This window comes from Amborella trichopoda, chromosome 2 (genome assembly GCF_054954075.1).
Source record: "Amborella trichopoda isolate Santa Cruz 75 chromosome 2, AtrichopodaSantaCruz75HAP2 v2.0, whole genome shotgun sequence".
NCBI lineage: Eukaryota > Viridiplantae > Streptophyta > Magnoliopsida > Amborellales > Amborellaceae > Amborella > Amborella trichopoda.
In genome coordinates, this window is record NC_142337.1 from 5,299,719 (window position 1) to 5,319,823 (window position 20,105).

Here is a 20,105-nt window from a genome sequence, read left to right on the forward strand (position 1 = left end):
CTAGTTGAGTTGTATCCTCTGTTTTTAAGTGTATTTTGAAGTTATACGTTCACTCTAATCTCAGTGACCTTGCGGTAATTTCATTTTGTAAGATGAATTTCAAATATATTATGTAAAATTGAAGCTGTATTGTCTTGAGTTTTGACATAGTTGTACTACAAGCGTAAGAGAATTGGCTTCTATACATTCACAATTATACTTTCCCATTCTCTATAGTGATGAGCTGGTGATAGGTTGGCCACGGATTTTTAATGGTTTGAGGGGCCTATGGTGTTGGGACTCTAAGGTGTTTGTTTCAGGTTTCTAGGTGTCAAGTTGGTGCAAAAAGCTAGGTTTTGCGTCTGGTGTAGGTCTAGGAATGCTCTAGGACTAGACTCTATGGTTTTGGGGTTGTGAGTGTGTGGTAACTTCCTTAGCCAGCATAGGGTGTCCACAAGGATATCAAGATTCCTCCCCTGGTAATGAAGTGGAGCTTCATTCTATCCCTGATTGTGGCAAGGGTTTTCCTTTGCGGGTTAGACCTATCGCTTTCATGAAAACTCAAGTCCTGATCATAATGAATTTGGCACACCTTGCACGTTAGTTCCTTGAATCATCTCATCAATTTCATTGATGTCCTCTTGCATAGGTATGAAACTACCACCATGGCTGCGGCCTCCTTGGCCTCCTCTAGCAGCCATCATCTACAGCGCTTCGGGCGGTCACCTACTCTAATACTTGATGATGTAAATGGAACAAATTGAAAGATAAACAAACACAACATTAATGGATCAATTGAAATAGGTGGGAACTCACAAGCGGAGCTCCAATTGCTCCTTCTGGTGAAAATAAGGAAATACAAAGCATAGGACTCCAAACTGACTTCATCCTTACATTTCTATTTATAAACGAAACCCTAACCTAATCGTATTTTAGACCATCCAGTACAAACTTTAGATCCGAACCATGAATAAAAAGAAAGAATATAGGAAAAGACAATTCAATCCTAGGTGCGAATGATGAAAATATCTCCAAATTTGCGGCATAACCTTTGGATGCCATTTTCAGGCCTCTAGAGGCCTTTTTTAACAAAATCAGTAAGCAAAACTGGTGGAACTAGTTTAGATGTTGTAGAACTCTAAATAAGCTTCCAACTTGTACCACTAATAGCTATTCTGAGTCACGAATGAAAAGTTATGTTCTGTAGAAAGCATAATGCTCAACACTTGCCTACATCATCTACCCATTGGTTCCCTCCTGCTCCTTGTGTGAATGAACTCAACTTCTATTGTTGCTGTCTTGGAAACCCTGGGTCAGCCGGGTTGGAAGGCATCTTCAGAAAGTGCTCCATCAGAACTATGCTATCATACTTACGACCTATTGACTTAGCCAACTCCACCTGTACTGAAGCCCAGGCCCTGCTGGATGGCCTCAAAAGTGATCCTCTTTGTTTGTCGAAAGGGACTTTTATGAATGTGATAAATTGGCAAAACAATTTGTCCCCTGCCCTTGGAGACTAGAAGCTACCTTTATCTAAGTTTTGGAGACATATGGAGAGAGGCAACTATAGCTGCTTATGCCCTTGTTAAAGACTCTAAGGTGCCAAGCCTAAGGAGGATTCTGGTCACATTTTTGCTTCAATTTTGTACAAACCACCTGTACATGACACATTTTGTATGCTGACAAACAATCACATTCTGTATATCCCTTTATCTCTTATATTTAATTCAAAAAGTTATATGTATAATAAAAAGAGAGTGATATCCCATCTAGGTATTACTTAAATCCTTATCATTATTGTACTTGTTTTAGTAGCATGATCAGTATCATCGTGTGTGATAAGATGGTAGCCCTCCATTTCATCTGTTTTGTGGTTGAATGATGGTAAGGTTTCTGTTTGAATGATGTATTACTTAAGCCTCAACATTTGGACTTCTCTATATGTTTATCTGTATTATTAATGGACTTCTGCTTATTCCTTTTTTTGTTTTTTGGTGTTTGCTTCAGAACTTTGGCTGAGTTTTTGGTGTGAAGTACATTACAACTCCTTATATGGAACTGGAGGTAACTGGTTCATCTTATTTAAATGTATTAGCTCAATGGAATTTGCCAGAATAGTATATGATGTCCATGTTCTATCGTGCAGAGGTTCCAAGTCGAGTCCCCAAAAAGAAGCATTGGTTATTTTAGAGGAACCTCCAGTTGTAGAGATCTGAGATTTGACTCGGTGAATGCTTCTCACTTCCGCCTTGTAAATAATCAATTCCAGTAGCTTCCATTTTGATGGTGCTCTCTAACTCAGTATCACATCGAAATCGTACTTGTGTGATGTTTAATATGTGAATCGTGCAGTTCTATCCATGTATCTATGCTATTCCTTTTCATTAAGTAAGTCCTTTTTTTTTTCACATTCTCTGGTTGGTGCTTTGAGATTAATCACATTTATTTTTAATAGCCAAGCCACCGCATCCCCTTATTTCCATTTTGAATGAAATGACTACAAGCAGTGTACTTTGTGTAGCAAAGAAATACTGTGATGCGTGTGTACTTAATTCTCACGATGATTATAAGGTCTTGTCCAAGGTTTATTATGAGTTTGTCGTTAATTGTTGCTGAAGAGAAAACAAAACATATGCAGTATGCAATATTAAATGAGTATATTGATTCATTTTGATTGTCTAGTTACACAAACTTGGTAACTAGTCCGTTAACCAATAGTATAATATATGGAAAACTCTTAAAAACTCTTATAGGCGAAATTGAATAGTGTTTCTCCCCGCTACAGACATGCTATGTCCGTAGTGGTTTTTTCTTAAAAACCGCCACAGATCTATGGGAGCCATGGCGGTTGCCCGTGTTTTTGGCATGAAAAAATACTGCAACGGACCTACTATGTCTGTTGCGGTCTTTTAATCCAGGCCGTTCGAAAAAATCGGATGGCGCCGAGCCTATGGGCAAAAATACTGTTCATTTTCGCCATAGGTATTGCGTAGTTGCTTCCATAATATATTAATAATATTATATATACTTAATATAATATAATATATATTATATTATATAATATAATACACAATATTATTATAAATATATCTTTTATAATAGAAATTACATTAATAAAATAAATATGAACATATAATATAATATAGTATAATATAATATTATCTATAATGTATAATACATTCTTATGTAATTTCTATTGTACATTATATATAATATTATATAATACGATATAATATTATGTAATATAATATACTTATTATTATTAATATATATTATGCTATATTATATAACATTAGATAATATATGTATAATATAATATAACATAATATATAATATTACTATAATATAATATAATATTATATAATATTATACTTCTGATTTTTGTGCTAACTAGTTTACGCTTCTGTCTGCACTGTTGATATTCAAGCCAAATCAGAATCTATGAAGTAAAAAACAAAAAAAAAACGCCATTGTTAGTTTTGGTAAACATTTCTTGATGCTTGTCATAATAAAAAGTGATGTATTATGCAGTTTTATACCTCCGTGCATACCGGGCTCAAGTATATATCCAATACTTCAAAGCTTCACGACATGCATTGATGTTAAACATAAGATTATATCTTGTGTTCTTTTAAGCAAAGCAACGGATTTGTGCTTTGAATTGCGAAGTCAACCATCTTATCAAGTAAATAAATCAGGAGTATCAAATAATGAACAACTCTTTGAAAGGTGCAATGATTAAGTGGTTGCTCCCTCTCCTTTCCTAATGTTCTAGACATTTATCAGGAGAAAGCCAAATGCCACAAAGCATTTTGATCTATCTGACTCAATGTAGAAAAATCGGACGGTTCAAATTCTATTCTCCCGGTTAGATCGGAATTGGCCACTAGCCGATTCCGGTTTCGGTTGGTTTTGGTGAACGGCCGGGTATTTAAAAAAACATTCAAAAAAATTTATATAAACTCCCAAAAAATAAGATATTTTGTTTGTAATGCATTTTTAAATGTTTTTCATAAGTTTAGCTAAGATTGGAAATTGTTTTGGCCATTAATACATATCTTTTCATTTTTCCCATCTTTTTTGGAAAATTTCAAAAATACATTTTGGCACAAATCGTTTTTTTTAAATCCATTTTTTTCATTGATTTCAACTTCATTTGGATGTGCTTTGTTTAATCATGTTTTAATGTACTTTTCATATTTTATTTATTTTTTTGTATTTTGTTATTTTTTTACACTTTTTTGACCGCCCGGGACATGACCAGTTAGGCCGGTTGAACTGCTTCTGGCTTCATTTCCTGTTAACCATTTAGGTTTAATTTTTCCCACACTGATCTGACTAGAATCAAAAAAGTTTGAGCTCATTGGATACTTTTTTTGAGTCTCGTATTGGCTTATTCCTTGTCATGTCAATGTTAATTCATCTTTACCTCAGGTTCGTATCATAACTAGAACTAAATCTTACTTGAGGGGGACTTCTTAGCATTTTTGACAGCAGGCAAGTGGACAGGAACTCGATGCTCTCGATAAGTCCATATATGAGATTTCATTCCATTGCCCTGAAGAATGTTGGTTGCAGGTGTATATAGAAAATCAAATTTAAGATTAATCGTATAGTTGACAAATATAAAGAGAGGTTAGTGGCAAAAGTGTTATCTCAAGAATAGGCTATTAATTAGCAATCATTCTCTAGTTGCTGGAGTGCTCATCATATAGTAACACAATTTATGCAGTGATAGTAATTTTCTCACTTGGATGAGACATATAATGTAAACAGGAATAATAAATAACTTAAATAAGGCTGCTCTCTCAATATGGTATAAAAAAGGCTGCTCTTTCTTATTTTCTTGTGTACTTTATGCCTCCCTCTGTATTGGAAAACCAAGTGGAGCTGTTTGGGAAAGCATTTTTAACATCTAGGTTGAGCAGGGACATCTCTCATTTGCAGTAGTGGACACTCTACATCAGTGTTCCAAAAAACGTTGGGCGGCATGTAGGTGATTGGGGTCTAGGCCGCCCAGCCCCTAGGTGAGCGCCCGGAACCTGGGTGGCCCAGTAGAATAAAAAGTTGTTTTAAGGTCAAATTTTGTGTAAAAAATTTTAAAAAATATGTATTGAGACATATTTTAGTCCATAATTCCATGAGTTTCAAATTCAAAAATCAAACTTTGAAGTTTAAACTTCAAACTATTAGGGATTAGTGTATTAGACCATATCCATAGTCCATACCATAATCCAAACTCGATGCACTCCATAGTCCATACACATAGTGAATGCTAAAAATAGAAAAATATAATCCAAGATAGCAACTTAGCAAGACAGTGATTCATCATATAATTTTTTATCTCCTCTTTAATAGCATCAGGAACTTTTTTACATGAAGCAACATCCCCTTGATACCGGCAAGATAAGATATTTCTTAAACTGGTTTATGCCCCCATTTGTATTCTTTAACAATAATTGCATCTTATGCAATTTTTTCTCAAAGGATTCGGGTTATAGCCATATTTCCAATCAGGATCACCACTTCCCGAAAAACATATCTCAAAATAACAAGTAATAAAAAATAAAAAAAATAAAAAAAAAATTCACTTAACTTTGATTGCTCGATCTCCAAACTTCCACCTTTGAGATGCTTTCTAATCTTAAAATCTTCTAAAAAAACCCTCTACTAGACTTATAAAATCTCCTAAACTAAATCAAATCTCAATAGGTGATGTTTAGATCGATTTCTCGTAACTTTAAAAACCCTTCGGTCCTATGGAATCACAAAAATCTAGTTTTTTGAGGTTTCTATCTCTCTAAAATGGGTTCTAATGGGGTTTATGTTTGAAATGAACCTGAATCTCACCATTTTCCTGGGCGGGGCGCAAGCCCTAGGCGCCCAAGGGCAGGGCACCTATGTTTACTGCCTAGCCTAGGCCTCCTATATCGCCTAGGCGCTAGGCGGTCCGCCTTTTGGAATAATGTTCTACATTATCCAACACTCTAGGCTCCAATGTGGTATGTGTTGATGGTCTTCCATAATACGAGCCCCCATGACTACTATGCTTCTTTATGCAATAGTTTGCATTTCTTGGTTTCTTAGCAAGGTTTACTTGCTTAACCAAAAAACATTTGCGTTCCTTAATATTGTTAAGAGTATGGGTCTGTTATCGTCTTATTGTATATTGTTCGAAGCTAGTCTAGGTTGTTCCTCTAATTAGGGGTGAAGTCAAAAAAATGTACAACAAAGATGGAGTTGAGGATCTAGAGTGAGGAAGAGAAAGGTTCAGAGAGGGGGAATCACATGGAGGTAAAAAGGAAGAGAGGACTGGAAGTCACGTGGAGTTGAAAAATTGACCCACATGTCCCTCCTAGGATATATATTATTGATTTTGACTTGCCTACAATGATATCCTTTCGTGAGGGAAAAGACACAGTAATCCTTAGGGACTTAAAGGCAATAGAAAAGAGTATTGACTTTAACATTCACAAAACCGATAGATATCCCTCATGCCTAACTTGTGTAGGATCACTTGTAGTCGAGGTTTCCCAACTGCCTTGGTAAGAATGTCTGCTGGCTGGTCTTCAGTGTTCACATAAGGAAGGTAAATTTCCTTGGTAGTAACTCTTTCTCAAATAAATGTCAGCCTACCTTCATATGCTTGGTTCTATCATGCTGGACCGGATTGTGAGCTACACTAATGGTTACCTTGTTATCACAATACAAGTACATTGACCTCCTCACAAGAAAACCAAGCTATTATAATAAGATTTTTTTGTAATAAACTTTTTAAAAACAATTCACGTGCACCATGAGCCCTAGATCGATACTCTGCTTCTACACGTGAATGGGCTACAATTGACTATTTTTTACTCTTCGAGGTCACAAGGTTACCCCCAATCAGAGACAATGGCCTGATGTAGATCTTCGGTCCACATTAGAACCAGCCCAATGTGCATTTGTATAAGCGATAACACACTAGTGTCCATGATTGGAAAACATCAATCCTCTGCCTGGTGATGACTTTAAATATTTAAGAACTTTGTAAGCAGCTTCAAGATAAGTAGTTTATGGAGCAGGCATGAACCGACCAATCACACTTATAGCAGATGCAATGTTTGGACATATACATGAAATAATTTATCACTTTTTCCACTAACCTTTGAACATATCCATATCTTTGGGAGCTTCACTAAGTAGTATTAGCTGGACCGAAGCTTTCCTGTTTCGTTAAGGTCCAGTATGTACTTCCTTCGAGTGATAAAGATTTCCCTCTTAGACATTGCCACCTCTATCCGAAGAAAATACTTAAATGGACCTAGATCTTTAATTTCAAACTTCCTTGCTAATAAACCATGGAGTGGCTGAATATCCTTAGAACAACTACACGTTACAACAATATCATCCACATGTACAATCAGGGCCATGTACATTTCTTCTTGTACACAATTTCTATAATTTCCAATGAAGGAATGCATTCTTGACATCCAATTGGTGCAACGACTCCAAGTTAGCTGTTAGAGACAAAAGGACATGAATGGATTTCATCTTAGCCACAGTAACAAATGTCTCTCGAGAGTCTATTCCATAAGTCTGTGAACCCCTTGGCAACTAATCATGCCTTGTATCTGTCAACGGTTGCATTGGTCTTGTGCTTTATAGTATAAATCCATTTGCAACCGACCAACTTCTTTTTTGGGTGTTCATCTCACTATTCCACCCTATTATATGGTGACAAAAAAAGTGTTATTCGATTCCAGCAATCCGGTCTATTATGATCATGCTAAGCATATTGAGCTTGGCTGTTATTTTGTTCGACGGGACTTTGACTCTGGTACTCATATGTGGCCTCATATTTCATCACAACTCCAGTTCGTAGACTTATTTGCCAATTCACTCACCATCCTACAATTCAGGTTTTTCTTGAGCAGTCTTGGTGGTTTAGCCATCCTCATTAGGGTATTTTAGTCATTCTTTTTTCTTTATTGTATATATAAGTTGTACCGTGCTGGAATCATTAATGATATCATTTTCTTTCAGCTCCCTAATATTACAGAGAGACCTATCTTCTTCTCCAAGAGCTACAAGGGCGAATGTCTTTACTACATTCAACAACAATATTTCTGAGTGAACCCTTTTGCAACGCAACAGGATATGTATCGTTCTACATGAGTGTTTTTTTTTTGCCTTTTCTTATTGATGAATCTAAACCATGACTTGCTGCCAATTAGCAGTTTCCCTCTTGGTAGGAAAAGAAATTCGAACTTCGTGTAAAAGATTGATTATTCTCCACTTTCAAAAAAAAAAAGATTGATTATTCTCTGTCAGGAAGAACTAAAGAATCCAAGCTTTAGTAAGGTTTGCTCTTTCTATTTTCCTTCAATATTTTTTCACCTTCTACTCTCCTACATGGCCTTTTCGCGTCTAGGATGTGACATAGCTTCTCGAACCTAGGGTTTCTTTAACGGGATAATTAATTGGACGGTGCTTTATAGGTTAGGGACAAGGCAAAACAAAATGACCAATGCGTGATTGGCACATGGCATTTCTCTCTTCATCTGAGAGCGTGAAGAGCTTAGTTTCACCAATAGAAGAAATTTAGATAGATTTGCTCCTTTGCAGAACTTCTCTAAGTTGTTACATTATAAATAAAAGGAGTGTCTGAGGTTTTTGTAACAAGCTATGAAAGAGGAGAAAGATACTGTCCATAGAAATATGACTTGAGAGTATATACCATATGCTGAAGGTAGACCAGTAGTTAGATAGAAACTGATTAACAAAGCTGAACTCTTGTGATCAGTTAATACAATAGTGGAAATTATGAGATAATTGCTCCAGTGATTATGAAAAAATAAATTCATGTATTCTTACCATTGTTTCTCTAAGTAATTGGCATTTTTATTACACTCTTGTACAAGAATACATGAAAAATAAATTCATGTATTCTTTGATTTGCATATAGGGTTTGCATGTCACTCTGATGGTTCATAAACTGAAGACAGGAGGAGTACATATGCTCTCGAGTCCTGGTCCTTAAAGCTTGGTCAAGCCATAAATATCCATTCCTTTGTTGGCCTACAATCGATCAATACATATAAAGAAGAACTAAAATAATTGCTATGGGATGATCAAACAAGCCATAAATATCCATGCCTTTGTTGGCCTACAATCAATCAATACATATAGCGTCCAATCTATTCTTTCATGAAATGATCAAACATGGTAAGGTACAAATTCATATACCAGCATGGTAGAATGTGGGGAGAGGGGTTATCCAAAGTTCGTATATACCATGTTGCAGATTTCCCAACCAAATGACATAAGAGGTTATCTACTTCTGTTTCCTGCAACTAGTTTATTGATCCTTCCCCTCTTTATTCCCCTCTTGTAGGTGACTACTAGGGATTGAAATGGATATTCTCCATCATTTGATCTATTTGGAGCAAAAACTTAACCAGGTCCTAGTTTTTATAGTTAGCGCGAACTGCAGTGATATTTCAGCTGGAAACTGGCACTGACACTTTATTGCACCGAGGTTAGGCGAAACTTCAGCCGCAACAACAAAAATGACTAAGTTGCCCCTTGTATTGTAATTACCAAAATGCTGTTCATATCCCTTATCATGCCCTTGAAGTTGGTCAGGTGGCGAAATCCATTACAAGAATGACCAAGATACCCTTACATGACAAAATTAGCCTCCATTTATGTAACATGCATTCATTTTTGGCATGTGGCTAACCTGCGATATATGCGTCAAGAAACTTTCATGCAACCTATCTTTGTCTCAAACTCCATTATAATAACTACCTGCATTTCGACCACGCGGATGACAAAAATTTGACTGGGGTTTGGCTCATTTCAACTAACAAATATAAGATAAAAAACTTGGCCACATACAATGAACTCTCAACTAATGACTAAACGATAACATCTAATAATAACATATGCAACCATCTGTTAACAAATACAACCATCTGTTAACACATGCATGTAAAATCCTTAACATTTTTCAGCTTAGATTTTTTCCTGAATTTGTCCGCAAGCTACTGAATTTTGTCCTGTGCTAAAGGCCAAATCTTGGTCCATTTTGCATGAGATTTTGTCCATTTATTACTGTGAATGAGCTAATTTTGGAAAAATTCGACCAAGTGTTGGTCTGTACTGCTCAAGATGTCATCTATGGATTAGACTGAATCCGCCATTTATGGAAACTCAGACTAAATTTCGGAAAAGATCCAAAGGTTCTTCCTTTATTGGATTCTTTTTCTTAATTACTTTTGTCTGGAGGAGCGTCGCTTTCTGAAATATTGGTTTTCCCACTTGGCTGTGACTGGTGTGCAAAATTTCAGACCTCGGCATCATCCATCGCATGGTTCGAACACTTGGTGCTTAGACTGGTCAGGAATCCAATCCCACATTGTAGAGCGAGATATAGAGAGAGATAAAGAGACCACAATGTTGGCCTCATGGCTTAGTGGTTGGAGCATAAAGTCAGCAAGACTTTGGTCTAAAGTTCGAATCCATTTTACCAGCCAAAAAGAGAGAGAGATTAGCACTCATGCTTACATGTCACACCTAACTTTTTCCAGTGCTGAAATGTAACAAACTTTGAATCTCAACAATGTGTTATAAAGCCGAGATGGGCGGTTGAGATATTCTCAGCAGAGGTGTGACGTTTCCATCATGGCCACAAAGAAAAGTAGATAGAGGGAGAGAGAGAGATGATTCTTTGTAAATGGGATGGAAAAAAGGAAAAGGAAAAAGAAGACATGACCACAAGCTTTAGGTTTGAATTGAGAAAAGAATAGAGAGTGAAACAGCACATTTAAGTCAATGTCCTTTGATTTTGCCCACCCCACCCACCAAACAGAAAGGAAAATAAAAGGAAAAGAAAAAAAAAAAAGTTAGAAAAAGTTTTATAAATGATTCAATGAACACATGAGATTCCCATATCATCCACACAGCAACATACGGATTACACAACTCTATCATTGTACCCAATTGGATCTCAACCGTCAATTCAACAGCTTTTGTGGCAAATAAATGAAAAGTGAAAACAAAGCTAAAATATTCTTTCTAATTTTTATTGTTTATTTATGTCTAAGCCAAAGAATTCATTGAACTTCTTTACAAAAGCACTATATGTACGTTTGTGTGTACTTGATATGCGCATGATCTATGTCTGCTGAGAAGATATTTCTCATGCACATGCATGCATGTATGTTCAGTTTTTCAAGAGCTTTATCCATGCGTTCCATTATTGAGAGAGAGAGAGAGAGTTTTAGAATGGTGGAAAGAGAGGACTTGGAAGAATATTGTGTGGGGTGTGTGTGAGAGAGAATCTTGGAAGGGATTTTCTCGAGTGATGGAGAGGTGTAGGGGTGGTAACAAGTGGGGTCCGACTGGATCGAGACCTGAATCAGAATAGTCTTTGGTTCCAGGTTTTGGATTTGGATTTGATTTTTCGAATCCAAAATTTAGACCCATATTTGGGCCAGAGATTGGGTCTACTCATCGGGACTCAGGTCTAGTCGGGTCCATTGCCGCCCTAGAGGGGTGGGGTGGATATAAAGTAAAAAATGGAGGGAAATGGATGCGGTTGGTTTGATGGGAGTAACAATAAGAATAACATAACAAGATAGGCGGTGGAAATAAGGAATCTGTATTGCAAACTACTTTTTCTTTTCTTTTCTTCTCTCTTGTTTCTCTCTCTTTTTCATTTGTTTCTCTCTCATCTTCATTCCAAAGCAAAGGAGTGGGAACGTATCACGAAAACAAGTGGGTCTAACCAAAATTCCATTCAATGCTATTTCTTTAAAGAAGCTTTTCTTTTCCTTTTTTTTCTTTTTTTCTTTTTTTTTTTCTCGCTTTTTCATGGCACGACTTGCCTTGATTCCCTAAATCCTAAGCAATTAAGGTCAAAACATAATTTAATAAAAGCCAAAGAAAATAAACCCCCACACTAAAATCACGAGAATAGCCTCAAAAATGTCGCTTTATGTTAACTTCCAAGCACAAATAGTCAAGGGCTCCTTCGTCATTTGAGCCCCACCCCTATTTTTTTAATAAAAAATAGAAAAGCCAAAATAGATTAATGCGGAAATAAAAAAGACAAATAGGAGAATGTCAAGACTTTGAACGGTGCCCCAAGTCTTGTTTTTGGCATTCGGATTCCTCAATAATCCAAGAATATTATTGCTTTCAAGAAAAATAGAAGTGGGTAAACCCAACCGGCCACCATGTTTGGCAAAACCAACATTTATTTTTAAGCAATTCAAACTTAGAGATAGAGAGAGAAGTTGGGGAGTGTATTAGTCTATTATTAGTGTGTAAGCCAATATAGCATCATCGTCATCATCATTATCTTTTTATCTTTAGTATAATTTATTTAGGGTCGTTTCTGTGAATCAAGTTTTTCCATCTCTTTTATTCAAGGTCGGATCTTGTCTTCCCCACTGAATTATCAAAAAAAAAAAAACATATTTTTAGTTAGACTATGTGCTACTATATTTAGACGTTAGAAGAAAAGGAGGCTATTAACAAATGACTTTTTTTAGTGGATGTCTAAATTTAATAAGATTTAAATTTATAGAAAAAAGATTAAAATTTAAATATAAAACACAGACGTAATCGTTAAATCGGTCCAGATTCAATCTGAACTGTTGAGCTTATACTATTCTATTAGTCGACATGATCTTAGATAGATTAAAAAAAATGTAATATCTTCCGAGAGTGATTGGAGAGGCCAAAATATTATGTGAAGAGATTGAGAGAGGAAAAACAAAAAAAAAAAAAAAAAAAAAAAAAAAAAAGCCAAGAGAAAGAAGACAGACAAAGGAGAAATAGCGGAGGGGGGGGAACTTGTGCGCTACAAAACAGAATAAGGGAAAGCGAGGCGGTGAAAAATGAAAAATACGTGACAACTCACGACACGTGTCAAGCAGTCCCTGTCCTCTTCCGTGACACGGAGACGGCCCCACCTGACACTCTGCACGTGTGAATCCAGGTGTCAATGCCAGCTGGATGTCAAGAAGCCAGAGCCACATTCTCAAAACTTGCCACACCGATTCATACATTACGACTCTGTAGAGTCACAATCCGAGTCACCCCACTTGTCCGCATTCGACTTCACTCTGAGAAAATGCTGATTTTGAAATTCGGCTCGGTTTTGGAAGCATCCCCATCCGAGTCGGAACGGCCGTGTGTGGGGAAAGTGTTCCACGTGCGGCGTGGCCAACGTGTCAGGAAGAGTCAGTAGCTACGTGGCCAAACACGTGGCGTTTGAAGCGGCGCTCTACCTCGTGTCAGTTTCGGATTTGGGGTGGGGTGGAGTTAATTGACTAAAAAGCCCTTCTGAATACTGGGATTGCCTTTTAGGTCCTTTCCTCCGTATTCCATATTAATATCTTGGGTTTAAACTGTTAATCCTACTTCAGTTTATTTACTTATTTTTTTTCTTCAATAAAATTGGAAAAAAGTTAATATAAAGTATAACTTTATACTAAAAAAATAAGGTGTATTAAAAGATAGGTATATACCAAATGTGATTCTAATTGAACATCCTGAAAGTTACTATAAAGTATAACTTTATAGTATAAAAATAAAATGTATTAAAAAATACGTATATACCAAATGTGATTTTAAATGAACATCCTGACTTCAAGATGTATAAATATAAAAGAAAAATTCATTACAAGCTTTAAAAATAGTACATCTTGTAACATTTCATTGGAACAATGTATTTTCAAATAATGAGGTATTATTGTTTAATCAATATCTCATTACATTAAGGGTAGAGGCCTGTTGTTGGATCGAGTGCAAGGCACTTTGCATCCATTTCACCGATCCGAACTATTTTTAGAGCTTTAATTTATGATTCGAGGCAAAAATAGATTTTTTGATCATTTAAAGAGTTTTCGCACTAGAACTACATCTTTTGGCACAATTTAAAGATCGAGTGCAAGGCACTTTCCATCCACTTCATCGATCCGAACTATTTTTAGAGCTTTAATTTATGATTCGAGGCATAAATAGATTTTTCGATCATTTAAAGAGTTTTCGCACTAGAACTGCATGTTTTGGCACAATTCAAAGATACGCCTTAACTATTTAGGTTGACACCTTATGCAAACCATACCTATAAAATTGACACAATATTTTTTTCTATTTTTCTCTTTCCCTATCTAGAAGTTCACCTACCACTTCTCTCTCTCACTAGGTGGATAGTCATTATAAGCACCCCAATGTTAAGTAGTTTAATGTGGTAGAATTTTCACTCTCTCTCTCTCTAATGCATTACATATCTAGGTATATAAATTATAGTCTCTCTCTTGATTCATTAGATATACTACTAGGTGGCTATAAATTATAGTCTCTTTCTCTCTACTCTTTTTTACTTATACTAGGTCGGTAAGAATTTTAGAGAGAGGGAGAGAGTAATAATGGTCAATTGCTTCGAATTGTGGAGCCAGTGGAGCAAAGATATTACATAATCTTCATCCATTAAGCTTAATTGGGAATGTTACTACAATAAGGATATCGGTTTGTGTAATCCCCATATTTCGTCTGATTTCGTGGGATTTTCTACAAAATTTCAGTAGGTTTCGGGAGAGGTTAGACTCACCACCCAATTGTGGCCTCAAATTTCGGCGAAATTTAGAAGCTATCGGTTTTTGACCGAGGGGTGGGTTAATTTTACTCGTGGCCATTAAAAGGGGACGTAGATGGGATTGTCGGATTTTGTAGGGGTATGGTGGCATAAATTTTGGGGTAAAAGGACAGGGGACCCCTTCCTCTCTCTCTATAACCGTGTAGGTTCACTGCACTCTCTCTCTTCTTTCTCTCTCTAACTCTGTATTTCTTTCTCCTCATTCATACCAACTGCCTGATTATTTCATGTAAAAAAAAAAAACTTGGAAGCCAACCAACCCATCTCCCAATTTTTCCATGGCTACCAAACCCTAGATAAAACCTCTCTCTCTCTCTCTCTCTCTAACTCTTCCTCATTCTCACCATATTTATTCTCTCTTTCTCTCTCTTGCTCTACCTCTGTGACAAAACACTAAGAAATGGCCGTTCAAGCGCACCACCCTTTCATGGCAGATCTTGCAAATAAGTATGGCTCTCTTTCTCTCTCCTAACTGAGTTGGTTCACCATCTCTCTTCATCTCATTCTCTCTCTCGTCTCCTTTATATGATGTGAATCCATTTTCTATCTCTTTCTGTTCTTCTGTAACAGTTTGATTCAATGATGAATCACTCTCTCTCATAACTCTTCCTCCCCCCTGTAATCCACGCTGCTTTCTCTTTCACCCATGAAAGCCAACTCGCAGCGTTGCGCTCTCTCTCTCTCTCTCTCTAAAAAGCATGGATATTTTGTTTTTCTGATAGTTGGGATTTTCATTTCTATATCTAGAGAGAAGATTTCGATGGAGAACAACAACAATATCAACCCCGGTTTTGGCATCCCCCTCTCTCTAAATGAAGCTTATCAAGTCAACCCCATCGCTGCAAATCTCTTCCCCTACTACAATTCAGGTAAAAAAAAGTCTCCCTCTCTAAAGTGGCTAAAAACCCATCTCTAAAACTTCGAAAGAATAATAACCGATCTCAAATCTTTCCATTTCAAATCATTTTCCTGCCTGATTCGAGTTCTTTTCCATTGAAATAGAGATGATTCCGGCCATGAACGGAGCAGTGATCAGTGAACCAGAGAGTGGCTTAACCTGTGGCAATTTTTCTAGGGCGCGAAAGAGGGGCCGCGAGCCCTGTTGCACACAGTGGCCGGAAAGGCACGTGATTCCGGCCCACTATGGTTTTTCCGCCGGGTTCCTTTCTTTTTTCGGCGAAGAACTTGCTTTCCATCTTGTTCAGCAACAGCAAGAGATCGATCACTTCATAGCCTTGCATGTAAGCAATTTTATCATTATTTATTTATTTATTTTTAATTGTGTTTTTTTTAAACCGATTCTTTTCTTGAAATGCCCGAACGGCCCATTAATTGCTTTTGGCCTGGTATATGTCTGGCCCCCCCCCCCCCCCCCCCCCCCCCCTATTTATTCATTATTCAACATTTTCCTTTGTTTTTTTCCTATGATTGAAACTTCAAAAGTTACAAAAGAGTCTTGATGATTAGTTAGTTTGTGGTCTCTCTCTCTCTCTACAGTTTTAGAATTACTCAAATATGTGATTCTTCCTCTTTCTCTATCGATTGGCTGTTTCAATGGAAGTGGTGGATCAATGGAATTTGGCATTTTCCTATAGTTCATTGGATTGTAGTGTAATTAGAGATAGGTAAAATAGTCATTATCATCATAGTCTTTTCGCAACTATTTCAGGTCCTCAATATGGGTCATGAGCTCTGGGTCCGGGTGCGCCTGGCATACGTCAAGCAATCCTGGTGTGCCGGGCATACGTCCAGATCATAAGTAGTCCCGGTGCGCCGGGCACACCTCCATATCACAAGTAGTCAGTCATACGCAGTCTGGGTGCACTGGGTTCTTGTTGCTTGCATCATTAAATAGATGGGATTTGTGAGCAAGGGTATTTGAGATAAGGGTATTTGAGATATGTACAAAAAAAAAAAAAATCCAGGTTACGTGTGTCATTTTTATAAATGGTGAGTGAGGGTATTTCAGATATCTAGGATAAATATTGGGCACAATGGCAATTTCTTGGGATGGTGTGGGGCATTTCTGAGATATTTACGAATAATTCTGGGTACACAAGGTCATTTAAAGAAAGAGTGAGTCAGGGCATTAATGGAATTTGTGAATTTTTGAGAAAGTGTAATTGGGGGTGATTCGGATATTTTTAGATATTTTGGGTACGATGGTCATTTTGGGGAATGGTGAGTGATGGCACTTCAGGTATTTATGGAAAAATATTGGTGGCCTATTGTCATTTATGAGGTATCAGGCACGCCCGATTTTTGGGGAAATGATGGTGAACCCGCAACTCAGAGGGCCCACCCTCGAAATTTGTCGTGTTCCCCCAAAGTGCCCTTGCTTCTCTCAACAATATCGAGAATGGGCCCTGTTTATGGAAATGACACTTTTGTCCCTACTTCAAAGAAGTCAAAATATTTTTATCGCATTTTCGGTGTAGAGAAGGGGGGGGGGGGGGGGGGGGGGGGGGGTTTATAATTAAGTAAATTCCACCATTTGTCCATCTATTTTTTGACAAAATATCTCTTTTGCCTTTTATCACTGAAGCGTTTCCCTCCCTCTCCCTCTTTCAAAAAAATAGAGAGAGAGTCGGATTTCCTTCATCTTTTGAGGAAAAAAGTTCTCTCTCTCTCTCTAAAAACTAAAATGACCGAATCTAATTTTGCAGACAGAGAAAGTGCGAATGGAGCTGGAGGAGAAGAGGCGGCGGCACGCGAGGCGTCTGTTCGTAGCGGTGGAGGAGAACATGGCGAAGAGGCTGAAAGCGAAGGAAGCAGAGATCGAGAAGATTGGGAAGCTGAATGGGGTGTTGGAAGCGAGAGTGAAGAGCCTCTGCGTGGAGACTCAAATCTGGCAGAACCTGGCAAAGACGAACGAGGCAACAGCAAACGCTCTGAGGTGCAATTTGGAGCAGGTCTTGGCCCAGGCGGAGGAGGAGGGATATGGCGACAGTGGGTCTTGCGCTGGAGACGCAGAGTCGTCTTGTAAGAGTGAGAAAGTTAGAGAGAGAGTGGAGGGGGGAGGGGAGGAGAGAGAGAGAGGGTGTAGGGGGTGTGGGGCGGAGGGGGCAAGTGTGCTGGTTCTGCCATGCAGGCACCTGTGTGTGTGCAGCGCGTGTGACGCGAGGCTACAGGCCTGCCCAATATGTAACAGCGTGAAGAAGGCCAGTGTACAGGTTTATTTGTCGTGATAATAATAAAAGTAGAGAGAGAAAACAGGTTTTACCGCATCAACATGGTTCTTCTGTGTTGCCCATTTACCATTATACTGACGTTCACGATTCCTTCTCTCTCTCTCTCTCTCTCTCTAGGTCTCGTGATAATAATAATAAATCCAAATAATAACTCGGACCATCGAGGTACCGACCAGAACCCTGCACTCGAGCTCATTTCATCTGCGTGTCTTTGTTTTTGAATCTCTCTCTCTCTCGTGATATTAATAATAAAGAGCGGAGCAGTGGAATATTTTCTGAGCATGTTTGGTGCTGCAAATGCAGGCATCAGCATGGTCTTATTTTCTCTCTCATCAATTCTTTATTTCTCTCTCTCTCTCCCACGCATTACGCACGTCCATTTTATTTTACTTATCGTCTCTCTCTACATAACACGTATAAACAGTTTTTGGTGGGGAAACTGAAAAAGTAGATAATTTCGGCATTGCAGATGATTATCCTTCCACCGCAATACTATTCGGATAAAACCCTAATTAGGAAGAATTTTACCAGTGAATTAGGTACGGACACGCAAGATTTGACTCATTTCATATCTTAAGAGTTTCAATTACCCAGGACACGTTCATCAACCTGACGTTTTTTTTTTTTTTTTCAAAATTGCCCTTTGGTATTCTCTTGCCGCAATCTAATTAGAAAAAAGTTTATACGAAGCCGAGGCTCTAAAGGATCAAATTAGAGCGCACCTCATAAATTTCATTAGATGAGCTGGTATATATTTCATTAGATGAGGTGGTTTCGATGCTCAAATATTTTCAAATTCAACATCTCTTTGTAGATATGAGAAAAAAATAGATTTTAAGTTTTGAAAATAGTACATTTTGTAATGTATTCTTGTTGGACCGTTAATTTTTAAGATTTTCAAGTTTTTATAGATTTACTCGATCTACACTATTTTTTAAAATTTAAATTTTACAATTAAAAACGAAAATATATTTTAAAGATATCACAAAAATTTCAACGACATTTTTTGATACTATTTGAAGGTGCGCATCACTTTGATGGTTTGGAGCTTCGGCTCTATACAAACCTCACCCTCCAAAAAAAAAAAAAAAATTTTTTTATAGTAGGGTTGTGCCCTAATATTTGGGCTAGTGTCCAATCAGTCCTATATTAGCATCATCGAACCGCCGTCCAATGCAATCTTCAAAGCAATCCGAAATTGGTATCTTTGGAATAAAAAGATTGACTTTGTTAAGCAATTAGAGGCTGTCCGAACTGCCCATTCCCAAACCACCTTCCCTAGTGTTCTTGAGGAAAGTATGAGGCTCCAATCTTCAAACCGCATTAGCTCATTTGTTTGCTAACAAATAAGGCAGTCTGATGGGGTATTACTCACGCTAGAGCGTTGCTTACTAATGAAAAAACTAAAAAAAAAAATTTATAAAATTAAAAATAGTCTGAAAATAACATCTTTGGACCAAAAAGTAATTTATAAAATTAAAAAAAAACACAGGGCGACCGACCTTCTAAGTAATTTCTCAACCCATTTCATATTTTCTTTCTATTTTTCAATCTCATTAAAAAAAATCTCATTGGAATGAGGGGTAACTTTGTCTTCACTTGAGCAAAATATATATAGCCAAATAAAACGAATCTCGATTACTCCTTTATTAATTTCACCAATTAAATTTAGATTAATGTAAGTTTGCACGTCAAGATTACCTATCAATCAACGAATCAAAGGGAGCTTAATATTCAAAAAAAAAAAAAAGGGTGTTCACAAAAATATCGGATCCTACCTCCTTTTCTTTTATTACTTGGGCGTCCAAGGCATTTTTGAGTATGTTGAGGATGACACTGTCATTTCCTGGAAATCGCCGGGCTGTTTTCGTCATTTACCTTTCATGACCTTTTTTATCTTTGTTTCATGTAGATGTTGGTCGTTGCTTGGAATGAAGATTTCGTGACGTGCCACGTCACCGTGGGCCCCACAAAAGATATGCCCATCCGTGGGTCCCGTCTCGTACCTTTGATGTACGATAATAATATCCATTAACTTAAACCGACAAAATCGTGGCGGCAACAAAAAAACAACCGTAAAACGTTAAAACGTTTAACATGACCGATATGCCCCTAATCCCTGTCAAAAGTGACCAAAATATCCCGACCGGTTCTCGAACTGAAATTTTGGCTCTAACGACCCGGGTAATGAAAGAAAAGTACAAATCAAACCCACTATTGTCGTTATCATTATCATCATTTTAACTTTATTCTAACTATTTAGGGTTACGTATGAATCTTGT

General features: G+C 37.3%; 2 protein-coding genes across 21 annotated transcripts in view; both read left to right on the forward strand.

Annotated features, from left to right (window-relative positions):
- LOC18443085 (Cysteine proteinases superfamily protein) overlaps positions 1-10,766 on the forward strand; it is a 37,187-nt gene extending 26,421 nt beyond the window's left edge. For 11 of the 18 annotated variants that reach the window (XR_016048925.1, XR_016048929.1, XR_016048924.1 and 8 more), the window contains 2 exons: positions 1,987-2,043; positions 2,126-2,387. Coding sequence is in view for 9 of the 18 variants with exons in the window: in XM_020672806.2 (XP_020528465.1) it covers positions 1,987-2,043; positions 2,126-2,169 (101 nt within the window). In the remaining 9 variants the exon portion in view is untranslated. Of the gene's footprint in view, positions 1-1,986; positions 2,044-2,125; positions 2,388-8,004; positions 8,331-8,926; positions 9,162-10,313 lie in introns of those variants that run through there. The other 7 variants (XR_016048930.1, XM_088857556.1, XM_088857555.1 and 4 more) reach the window with 3 other exon arrangements.
- A 3,939-nt stretch (positions 10,767-14,705) lies between these two features.
- LOC18443086 (putative BOI-related E3 ubiquitin-protein ligase 3) lies at positions 14,706-17,863 on the forward strand. Of its 3 annotated transcripts, none has more exons than XM_020672719.2 (4): positions 14,706-15,079; positions 15,380-15,501; positions 15,635-15,873; positions 17,299-17,863. In XM_020672719.2, exons 1-4 carry the CDS (start codon positions 15,033-15,035, stop codon positions 17,818-17,820), a joined length of 930 nt encoding a protein of 309 aa, XP_020528378.1. In that variant the 5' UTR covers positions 14,706-15,032; the 3' UTR covers positions 17,821-17,863. The 3 variants fall into 3 exon arrangements, with proteins under 3 accessions (XP_020528378.1, XP_088713684.1, XP_088713683.1); XM_088857558.1 differs by lacking the exon at positions 17,299-17,863 and adding an exon at positions 16,302-16,518 and having other exon boundaries at positions 14,766-15,079; XM_088857557.1 differs by lacking the exons at positions 14,706-15,079; positions 15,380-15,501; positions 15,635-15,873 and adding an exon at positions 16,559-16,582.
- The last annotated feature ends 2,242 nt before the right edge of the window (positions 17,864-20,105 follow it).